The 12,162-nt window shown below is 41.1% G+C and overlaps 1 protein-coding gene across 1 annotated transcript in view; it reads left to right on the top strand.

The window, feature by feature from the left end:
• Positions 1-12,162, top strand: part of KALRN (kalirin RhoGEF kinase) — a 635,807-nt gene that overhangs the window by 248,513 nt on the left and 375,132 nt on the right. The window contains exon 10 of the mRNA XM_037734035.1: positions 6,374-6,496. Within this exon, the coding sequence (XP_037589963.1) occupies positions 6,374-6,496 (123 nt within the window). The remainder of the gene's footprint in view (positions 1-6,373; positions 6,497-12,162) is intronic.

Here is a 12,162-nt window from a genome sequence, read left to right on the forward strand (position 1 = left end):
AAAAAAAAAAAAAAAAAAATCCCTTCTCCTTGGCAGTTAGACTGTCTCCTGTGCTGAAAGGCATTGCATCTTGATTGAATGCTGGTTGGAATAAACACAATTAGATGAGGAAGAAAGGGGGTGATTAGGGAATTATGCATAATGGCTGTTAGGTTAGCTTTCAAATCTAGTTCAGGATGTGAACGTCTCTTTTGGAAAAGACTGTTCTGGGAAAGGACTACTTTCTGGTTGAAAAGTCAAGACGGAGAAAGGAAGATCTTTACAAGCTGTTTTAAGCTGCCTGCCTGCTGTAGTGGCAAGGAGCCTGGGCTCACCTGTACTGTTATCCCTAATGATGGCATTCCTGAATGGGATGGCAAAATTCCTCTCAAGATAAGCAGGGCAGGGACCTCAGCCACATATGCACTTGGCAATTCATGGCTATGAACAGTCATTGTGTATCTTTTGAGTGCGAGATGCAGGCAAGGATGCTGTGTGGTAGAGGAGAAGGAAGGGTAGGATACAAATGGTGAAAAACCCATACTCTTTACCTTCCTCTAGGAACTACCTGCCAAGTGGGGCAGTGGAGAGTGTAGAGATGCCCAAAGAGAGAACTTTGAGTGCAGACTGAGATAAAGTTACAGCGGGAGTGTAGAGCAGGAGTCTTTCACTACAAAGTTCTGTGTTAGAGAGGTCAGTTTGAGTTCAGTTCAATTAAACATGTGCTAAGCAACCACTCTATGTTGAGTACCACACTGCATCCTGGGAGTACAAAGAGGTTGGAGCCTAGTGTGAGAGACAGGCCTGTGGGCAATAATTGTGGTTTGAACAGAATCAGAGAAGAGAAACACCCACTCCAGCCCAGATGGGTTATTAAGGAGTTGAGGCATTCCATAGCCAATGATTTTGAGGCAGAGCTTAAAGGATAAGTAGGAGGTAGCCTGGGAAGTGGGTACATGAAAGGAAAGGATATGGAAAGTGAAGGGAGAAATAGAGCAAAGCGTGGGAGATGAGATTCAGCTTTTAGGGTGCTGTGGGGTGAGGCGGGAATTCATTTGAGGTGGGGTTAAGAGATGGTAGGGCCAGACATGCGGGACTTTGTATGTCAGGGTAAGGGGCTGCTCAAAAATTATACCCCAGTGAAAAGCCATTTCAAGAATGCATGGGTTAATTTCACTTAAGTCTGAGGGTATGCCTTTATTTATTTATTTTTGTATAAATATATGGGGTCCAAGTATAATTTTGTTATATACATAGATTGCATAGTGGTAAAGTCAGAGCTTTTATGATAGCCATCACCCAAATAACATATATTGTACTCATTAGGTAATTTCTCATCAACCACCCCCTCTCCCTTTCCAGCGTCCACTCTTTAGCACTCCAAACTCTGCATCCATGTGTATGCATTATTCATCTCCCACATATAAGTGAGAACATGTTATATTTGTCTTTTTGTGCTTGACTTGTTTTACTTTAAGACAATGGCCTCCGGTTCCATCCATGTTGCTACAGAAGGCATGATTTCATTCTTTTTTATGGCGAAATGGTATTCCATTGTAAATATTACCACATTTTCTTTATCCAGTCATCCCTTGATGGATGCTTAGTTTAAAGTTATGTTTTTAAAGTGGATTTGATATTCCCAACTGGTTTATTATTGTGATTCAGCTAGATCAACAATTTATAATTTATTTTTAAGCTTTATTGTATAAATTACTTCTTTGAAACTAAAGGCACATGTTACCAGAATCTGATTGACAACTATTATTGAGTACTATTTCCCATTCAAATTTAGGGGTACAAATCACTGACATTTATGCCTCTGAGTATTCCTTTCTGTGTTCATACTCAAAACAAGAGCATGAGCATGGAAAGGGAAAAAAATCTTAAGAAAAAAAAAAGTTATGTCTTTGCTACCCCTTATAACTCCTTCACTCCTATACCAGTGACTAGTTCTACCTTCCACTCAGTTGTTTGAGACATGCCTCTGGGAGTCAGACTTACCACCTGTCTCTCCATCTCCCCCATAGCCAATGACCAAGTCCTGGCAATTCTTTCCCCCAACCTGTCTATCCATATATACTGCCATTGGCCTTGCCTGCGTCACCATCACCTCTTGTCATAATTTCTGCCTCCTGTTTTCCACTCTCTACTCTTGCCTTCCCCAGTTGATCCTCCACAAAGCAATCAGAGCCTTATTTATTTATTTATTTATTTATGACAAGGTCTCATTCTGTTGCCCAGGCTGGAATGGTGATATCATGGCTCACTTCAGCCTCAACCTCCTAGGCTCAGGGGATCCTCCCTCCTCAGCCTCCTGGGTAGCTGGGACTGCAGGTGTACACCACCACACCTGGCTAATTTTTTTGTAGAGACAGGGTTTTGCCATGTTGCTAAGACTTGTCTCAAATTCCTGGGTTCAAGCAATCTACCTGCCTCTGCCTCACAAAGGGTTGGGATTACAGGTGTGAACCACTGCACCTAGCCAATCAGAGCAATAATTTTTAACTGAAAATGAAATAGTCTTTATCCTCCTTGAAACCCTTCAGTGGCTCTTAGGATGGACACTGGGTTCTCCCATTCAGCACATCAGGGTTCACCACAATCTGGTTCCTGCCTTTTCGGGGTCCATTTTATACTTACCCCTGTGCAAGCCATGCTGGTCTTTTAAATTCCTAATTTGGTTAAATCCTACTCTCTCAGATCTTGACTAAATCTCACTTCTTCTAAGAAGCCTTCCGTGACTCCTCAGCGAAGTTGCATTTGGCTGTTGACACTTTTCACCTTTGCAGTGAATGATGAATTGTGTGATTTAGTGTCTAGTGCTTGTTACCCCTATAAGACTGAGTTCCCAGCATCAGACCATGCCTGCCTTGTTTACTGCTACACCCCCACCTCTAGAGGTGCTATAGTGCCTGGCACGAGGGCACAATAACACTATCAAATAAATATCTGAATATGTGAATACTTATATACCCACATATGCTTCTCTGCTACCTGAGGACCCCTCAGACAAAAACAAAAAGGTAAAACCTCCCAAGTTGGAAATGTTCAAATACCAATTCAGAGCCATCAATAGGTATGAATGACTGTCATCTTGTATACTCTATGATTGGTAATTGAGTATTTTAAATATGCCTTGTAGATGAAGATAAATCATCCAGGAATAAGATTATAAGGAGTACCTTGATGGGTACTTGTGCTTAGTTAGGGTCCATGATTTGGCTAGAAAGTTAATTTATTCTTTAACCAGTGATGTTCAGCTTCTGGGGCCTGGTTCATCTTAATGGAACTCGCTAGAAACCAACAAATTCAGAATTTCAAGCCACCTGTACATTTACAGTGTGTAATACAATTGTCAGGCACTGCTGGTGACTGCTCAGGAACACATTTCTCTGCTGTGCAGGATCTGCATGTAAAGTCAGATTGTACTTCCAAGGTTGGAGGACATGGAATCAGGGTCAAGTCAGATTGTACTCCCAAGGTTGGAGGATGTGGAATCAGGGTCAAGTCAGATTGTACTCCCAAGGTTGGAGGATGTGGAATCAGGGTCAAGTCAGATTGTACTCCCAAGGTTGGAGGATGTGGAATCAGGGTCAAGACAGTATGTGGTCTAAACACTTGTATCACACAACAATGGCTCCAAGTGAACTGTCTGAAACAAAATAGTCAGAAACTAGAATCTCTAACAATACTTCATATACTGACTATGTTTATCTATCCTTGAGTACTTTTTCAGTCTGGATTAGGAAAGTCATTTTGTTAATTTCCTAAATTATTTGCTTTTTGATTTGTTAAATTGATTTCTGCACAGCTCCTGAACTTTTGTCAAGATTGCACATATTTTTCCTACAGCTTCAATTCTAATGGTAGAAATTGGACTAAATGATGGTACTATAACATCATAGGGCAATCAAAGTTATGTTAAGATGAAGTAAAAGCCTCTCAAATATGAAATAGGTTTTTAAGTGATGAAGGCATAGCCGATTAAGTTAAAAAAAAGTGCCACTAGCTAAAAATATATTGACATTTTAAAGAAAGTGGGGTAACTTAAAAAGGAAACAAATTGCCTTTTAAAAAATGTTTAAAAGTTGTGAAATCATTTTTGGGGAGAGCAAACACTGTGCGCAGGTGAACTATTAGAAGAAAAATATTCCTCTTCAACGAATTTGCTTCAGAATAACCAATTTTCTTAAAGCTAGAGATAAAAAATGAAATAAAATAAACTCATGAAAACATTGCCAGACAAGCAGGTCATACTTAATTGCTCAAAACTAATTAAAAAAAAATGTAGTCTGAAAAATCTGTTATAAATTCCAATATATTCATAAATGGCCACCAGTAGTTCTTTTGTGTGCCGAAAATTATCCTCAAACCTCAATTTGTTCTCAAAAGGGATTAATGGAAGTTTATGCATTAAAAGTCTAAAACTTTACTGTGCTTGGCACATAATATATGGAAAACTTTGTGACTAGAAGTATTTACCTTTGACCTTGCATGCCGGAGCTCATAACTCCTGTTACAGTACAGAATTGTGAGATCTAATTGTGGCAAGCCAAGTAAAAATACATTCTCCTGATTTTTTTTGGTTGAAGTTTCGCTGTAATTCTAGAGAAACGTAGGCTCTTCTAAGACAGGAACGTGCCTTTCAGTGCCACCTTTTCAGTGTTTGCAAAAGGTAAAAATCCAGCACTACCACAATTTCTTTTTAGGGTTGTGCCTCCAGAATACTTAAAAAAAAAAATGTGTATGTGCGTGTGTGTGTATATGGCCAGAATATATTATCAAGTGTTTATATTATAAAGGGTTTAAAATCTCCATAGATAATGTTTAGATAAATTCATTTTTTGTTAATATTTTCCTCATGGTGATAGACAATTACTCCATCTTCATTAAGTGGATGTTTGTTAAGCCTCATTTTTATGTTCATATGTACCTTTCTCTGAACTAGCACAATCATGATGTGGGCTTTGTGATCCTGTCACCAAAGATTTTGAAAATGTCCATACTTTGCACACTGCAGATACTAAAATATCCCAAATGTCAGAGAACTCCTGTGCTTGTAGTCTTTGGAATGATTTGGTTTTACCTCTGTTTGTTATAGGGCAATCTGTTTGAGACACAGGTATGAGTTAAAACATCCTTTTAAATAGACCTAGTTCATCTAAATCATTTTCCAGTAAGCTCCTCCAAAACCTGGAAAGGCTAGCTTATCATTAATCAAATGTTTAGTTAATGTTTAATATTGCAGGTATTTAGTGAGCTTGCTTGAGTTTTAGCAGGATCTATAACAGGTGTGTTCATACTGTAATTCTGATTTAATTGTGGCCACCTGATTTACTGAGCAACAACTCTTTGAGATCAAAAGATGATCTCTGGGATGCATACATTTTTGTTAGGCCATCTGCAAGAATGCAAAATGAGTATAAAAGGCTTTGGTCCTCCCTATATGTCAAGGCTTTTACTAAGGGATTTCCATCCTGCCTCTCAACTGCTCCTCAGAAAAACTTATTTTCTACCCTTCTTAGCATCCCCTTTCTCTCACTCCTCTATTGCCCAGGCTCCTCTGTTCCAAAGTCTCTAAATATCAAAGAAACTGTCTTAAAGCCAAATCACTAGATCTTTAGCCTGGAAGAACATGAAGTCTCCACTGCTTCCCAAGAGACTCAGATACTAAAGGACTTAGGATGCAAATACTTTATTCATTTGGTTGGTTGCTATTGATTGGAGAAGAGAGATGGAAAGAAGCCAGAGGACCTAGAAAACATTCAACCAGGGTAGTCAGTCCCCAGTTGAATGCTCAAGATATCTGACCACTAGGACAATGGAAAGAAGCCATTGTCCTAGTGGTCAGATATCTTGAGCATTCAACTGGGGACTGACTACCCTGGACTTTGCTTTCAAGATTTGGAAGGGGAGCCCCAGGAGCACAATGAGGCAGGATCCCCATGGCTGGTCACCATTGCTGTGGGTATTCTTATGGCAGAGTGATGGATGAGTAATGAGGGCCAAGATGCTGCCCAAACTGCTGCTGCCTAATTTCCTGCCAATATCTTTATGCAATTGGGTAGAAGTGGTGAGGGGGTAAAGCTGTGCCTGATGGTCTATGTAGCTTGTTTAAAATAATGAACGAAGAAAATGGAAAAAGCAATGGAAGAATAATCTGGAGATCAAAATGGATAAGTTGAATTTAGTTAAGGGTGGGACTATCATATTACCAGTGACAATAATGAAATCCCATGGACCCACAGTGGATTGAACATGTCCACCTGAACTTCTGCTTTTCAATAGGGATGGGATATGGGGGTGATTAGGACTCTAGCAGTTGCACATGTTGTCACGTGTCTTTTCTTCTGCTAGGAAGTCATTGTTGCTGTTATCCTTCTCTGACCAGGTGTTGGACTGGATTGAAAACCATGGTGAGGCCTTTCTCAGCAAACACACTGGAGTTGGGAAGTCCCTACATCGAGCCCGGGCCTTGCAGAAGAGGCATGATGACTTTGAAGAGGTGGCTCAGGTGAGACGCTCTGTGTGTGTGTGTGTGTGTGTGTGTGTGTGTGTGTGTGTGTGTGTAGATGAGAGAGACCAGGGCTGTGGCTTTGGTGTTTGGTGAAGCATGCTGGGTTGATAACCCGTGGACTTTGAAGAGGTGGCTCAGGTAAGATGCTGTGTGTGTGTGTGTGTGTGTGTGTGTGTGTGAGAGAGAGAGAGAGAGAGAGAGAGAGAGAAAGAGAGAGACAGACACCAGGGCTGTGCCTTTGGTGTTTTGTGAGGCATGCTGGGTTGATAACCTGTTGCTGCTGGGCTGCCTCCCTGCCTGATGCAAGGAGTCCTTTGTCTTTTTTTTGGAATCTAGATAAGTGGTAAAATAGTTGCCCATGTTTATGGTCTTTCAAAAAAATCTTCCTGCTGGTGTGATCTAAAAATGCCTTGTCCACAAGGTGGTGCTGGCAGGAGGGAATGACATTATTAGATTCCTCATCACCCCAGGGCTACTGCTTATGATTGTCACTACCAGTGAGTGAGAGCTAAAAATCAGTCCCAGCTCTACTTGCAAAGCCACATACCTTCTAGGACCTGGAGAAATAGGTGGCACCTGCTCATCAGCCATGCGCTCACAGGGCAGAATGTGCCCAGAGAACGTACCTTGGTGTCATTTCTACAATATTTAAACTGCCATTTATACAATGTTCAGTCTTTTAGCTGAGCTGTATACCTGATCCAAAAAGGGCACTGTTTTTGAATTTATACAAAGATGTTGTATGAGAGGTCCTGACCATTTGTTTAATAATGTAATTGTTTCAAAGTCTGTTTTTTTGTTTAGAGCCTCTACCTCAAAAATGTTGTCCTAGCTCTGTTATATTTCTCCACTGGGGAGTTTTCCAAATGGGTCCTGAAAATTTTCATTTTCAAGATGAAATACCGCTCTCCAGTTATTTTGTCAGGTGTGATCAGCTGCCATGAAAAATAAAATGATGAAGAATAAGGCAGGGAGGGTGCCCATATGGGACAGAGGGGTAGGTGTTGCTGAAGGAGTGAGGATGACAGAGCTAGGTTTTACCACATCACCGCCTTAGCCAGAGCTGACTTCAGTCCCACTAGGCAGACAGCCCTCAATGTGGGTCCCACTTTGGGCATTATGCAGAGCCCTAGGCCTCACCCAGGGAGGTGCCCAGCCCCAGGCAGGCTATGTGCAATGGATGCAAAAAGAGATGGCCCATCAACAACCAAGCAAGAACAGGAAAGTCATGGAGCATTACTGCATCTTTAGGGGAGCTGCAAGTAAATGCTGAAAAGTGAAAGCCCTTACAGGAGCCAGAAAGACCATGTTAGCAGCAACCTGAGCCCAGGGAATATAGGTGGATTGGACCCAACCTGTGGGGTAAAGAAAGCCTCCTATGGAACCCTTGTGCACCGTTGATGAGAGTGTAAAATGGTGCAGCCACTGTGGAAAACAGTGTGTTGGGTCCTCAAAAATTAAAAATACAATTGCCATAGATCCAGCAATTCCACTTCAGCATGTATTCCCAACAGAATTGAAAGCAGGAACTTAAACAGATTTTTTTTTTTTTTTTTTTTTGAGACAGAGTCTTGCTCTGTTGCCTAAGCTGGAATGCAGTGATGCGATCTTGGATCACTGCAACCTTTGCCTCCTGGGATCAAGTGATTCTCCTGCCTCAGACTCCAGAGTAACTGGGATTACAGGCACCTGCCATCACACCTGGCTAATTTTTAAAATATTTTTAGTAGAGATGGGGTTTCACCATGTTGGCCAGGCTGCTCTCAAACTCCTGACCTCAGGTGATCCATCCACCTTGGCCTCCCAAAGTGCTGGGATTACAGGCAGGAGCTACCAGGCCCGATCATCAAATAGATATTTATACACCCATGTTCACAATATTTAAAAGGTGGAAGCAACTCCGATGTCTATTGACGGATGCACAGATAAACAAAATGTGGTACTGTATATTCATATAATGGATTATTATTTAGACTTAAAAAGGGAGGGAATTCTAATAAATGCTACAACATGGATTAACCTTGAAGACATTATGCTAAGTGAAATAAGCTAGTCACAGAAAGGACGAATAGTTTGTGATTCTACTTACACCTAGAATAGTCAGATTCATAGAGATAAAAAGTAGAATGGTGGTTGTCAGAGGTTGAGGGGAAGGGAGGATTGGGGAGCTATTGTTTAATGCAAGCTTATCTAGCCCGTGGCCCATAGGCTATATGTGGCCCATGACGGTGGCTTTGAATATGGTCCAACACAAATTTGTAAACTTTCTTAAAACATTATGAATTTTTTGTGATTTTTAAAACTCATCAGTTACCATTAGTATATTTTATGTGTGGCCCAAGAAAATTCTTCCAGTGTGGCCTGGGGAAGCCAAAAGATTGGACTCTCCTAGTTTAATTGATACAGAGTTTCAGTTTTGCAAGATGAAGAGTTCTTGAGATGAATGATAGTGATGGTTGCACCACAACACTGTGAATGTACTTAATACCACTAAATTATGCACTTTAAAATGGTTAAAATTCTAAGTGTCATATTGTTTATTTTACCACAATAAAAAAGAAATCGTTATAGCCAATGAGGGCCTTCTGCAGAATGAGGTGGACTTTGCCATTGTGATAGCCACAGGTCTCGATGTACCTTATGATGGACAAGATGCAACACCGACCCAAAATACCTGGGTGGCCATACACCCTGGGTCATTCCTCTGTAGGCTATTAGGGGTCAAAGGATGGGAGAGAGCCACATGTATCCCTTGAATGCTGAGAGTGAAGGTTGTAGTACCTGGGGTGGTCTGTTGGAATAGGGCCATCCCATGGCTTTGGTGCTTCTGTCTGTGGGCTGTCCTATGGCTCAGCACTCCTCACTTAAAAAGGACATTCCCAAAGCCACCCATAGCACTGACCCAGCTCAATTCCCCTTTCCCTCTACCTCATGTGGCCTCAGAGGCAATGCCAACCTTAGTTATAGCCCCATGTTTTGGTTATAGGTTACAGTTTTTGCATTTTGTTATAATCAAGCCAGGCCCATGGCCATCCTAGTCCCATTGTGCCCATCTGCTCCTCCACTTTCTCACTGGTGCCTGATATTCCTTTCAAGTGGGACAATGCCTTGCCATCAGCAACAAAGACACACGAACTTAAATTCATATTAAAGAATGGACACATTTTTGAGAGCTTATGTTTCCATTATATATTTTGTCTTATACCAATCCTGAATGCTAGATAGTATTCACCTTGTTTTATAGAAGGCAACACTGAGTCTCAAAAAGTTTTTCCATGTGCCCGAGTCATCCAGCTTGTCAGGAGCTCTGCTGAGATTCAGACCCAGGTCTGTTGGGTTTCAGAGTCTTGCTCTTATCCTAATTCCATGCTGTCCCTCCTTATTGAGATATAGGAACTGGGCATAAAATTCATTTCTGAGTGCCCATTTGCATATGGAAAGTGTGGAACAAAGGGGGTGAGGGTGGGGGATGTTGCCACCTTCTTTGACATCCATTATGAGTTTTCTCTGGTCCTTCCAATGAGTAATCCACTGGCATAATCCACGTCTCTCCTGACTCTGCTTTCTCATAAGACTGTATTTTTTTGAAAGAGAAGACAGAGTTCTAAGTTCCAAAAGGCTCATGCTTTTAGGAGGAGTGTTTGCTCTAGAAAGGAGAAAAGCAGATGTGAGCTACAAAGGGAGCACTTTACCTAGGGTTCATGAGCCATCCCATTACCCTGAAATTAGCCTCCAGAGCTGGATCTTGTAGGCTGGGAATTAATCCTGCCTTATTCCATCATCCCCGCTCTGGGGAGTGGAGCTGCCCAGCATCCTGGGATTGCTAGTTTACATAGGAAAACCAATGCTGACCACAATGAAGGCAGTCTTGGGCAGGCTGCTACTGACAGTCAACCTGCCTGAGACCTGCTTTGTTCTGTACAACGTGATTGCCATGTATAGGTGGTGAAAACAGGGTAATCTTGGCAGGAAAGGGTTTTCTTTGTCTCTTCCTTCTTCTCTCAATTAAGTGAGGGCCATTGGGAGAATAGGAGTGGATTTAATCAGGAATTGAAAGCTCTTGAGTAAGAAGAACAATGACAGAAAGCCAAAGCATGGACACTTCTATTCTTTGTTTGGGTTGCTGTTTATGAGATATGTTCAGGAAGGCTATAGATGTCATGGGTAGGAGGCTGGGGTAAATTATGAGCAATACTCTAAAGGGTCATGATTCCGTGAAGGGACCTCTTTTAACCTTATCATTTAAGATTCCTTTACTTGAGGCTGTTAATGAGAAAGGAATTCTGAGCACACATTCTTTGTATTTAGGTTCAAAAAAATTGTCTTGAATCAAAGCAGAAAGAGAGTTATTGCATCTGTCACAGCTCCTGGAAATTTGTCCTTCTGCAAGGAAAAGCAAGCCAGTGGCAGAGGAAATGGCTATCCATGAGGAGGGGTTGAGGCAGTGTAAAGTCCCTGAACAAATACATCTCCACTCTTGGGATAGTGAAGTCATCTGTGATTCTTACCAGTGGTCAATCTTTGGAGTAAAGACATTTAAGTCAGCTATTAAAATAGACGTAAATGATAACTTTGAAGAATTTATGTGGTACTCCATTATCCTTCATTAAACTTTAACTTTTGTGTTTAATAGCTCTTGAACAAATTTTAAACAAATTCTTCAAATAGTATTTGAAGATGAATTAAATATTTGAGTCCTCAGTTCATCCTGCAGATGGCACTCTTTGAATAACCAACATAGAAGTTGAGCTAACTGGGGAAAGGCTTTGCAGTCATGACAGCCTCCCTGGGGAGGAATCCAACATTCAGAGTGAAGGTCCAGGAAGCAATACGTCAGGGAATCTGTGGCTACAGGTTTCTAGTCCAAGCTGCTGAGGTTGTGCGTGCTCAAGTAGAAGACCCGTCTGTGCACTGGCAGTAACCCTTCCTGGTCCTTAGGTCAAATAGTGGACTCAATTTGCCTTTAATCTCACCAAATGACTCAGGCTGTACAGTAGAACAGATTTTAAGAGACACATATTTTTTGTGGCACACATTAGGTGTCATCAAGAGTATAAACAAGTGTAAGATGGAGTTGCTGCTCATAATAGGATGGCTGTCAGGGAATAGATGTGTCCATATCTGCCCAGGTGGTGGAATAGAATGTGGTACTTTATATTGTCCTGAGATATTTGCTGTTATGAGGTAGGCGAGGACTCAAGTGCCTGTGGTTTACATAACAGCTGTGCCTGCTTTGTTAGTGGTCTGCTTTATGGCCTCATTATCTGAAATGCCAGATTTTCTCCACGCTAATTTAGTAAAAAATTAGCAAGTGTTTACGTTCAAATATATATTATCTAAAGTCTCAAAGCACCAAATCACATTTAAACAGCTAGGCATATTAAGTAGCATTAGTGTAACATTTTTGAAAGAGCAGATGATTTAAAGAAAGACTCAAAGAAATAGAAAAACATGGGCATAATTAAGAACTTCATTCAGTTATCTCTGGTTACTTGTTTCCCTATCCAACCCTTGTGGTTTGTTTGTTTAAATTTTTTAAATCAAACTTCACTAGAACACTTTTTAAAAATCATTCTGAGACTTGGGGTCAAAATAGGTTAAGAATAGAGAGAAGGCATTTTAGTGACCTTGCCGGCCAAAGATACTCAGAATATAATCAGCAA

Source organism: Cebus imitator, unplaced genomic scaffold (genome assembly GCF_001604975.1).
Source record: "Cebus imitator isolate Cc_AM_T3 unplaced genomic scaffold, Cebus_imitator-1.0 Scaffold568, whole genome shotgun sequence".
NCBI classification, from domain to species: domain Eukaryota; kingdom Metazoa; phylum Chordata; class Mammalia; order Primates; family Cebidae; genus Cebus; species Cebus imitator.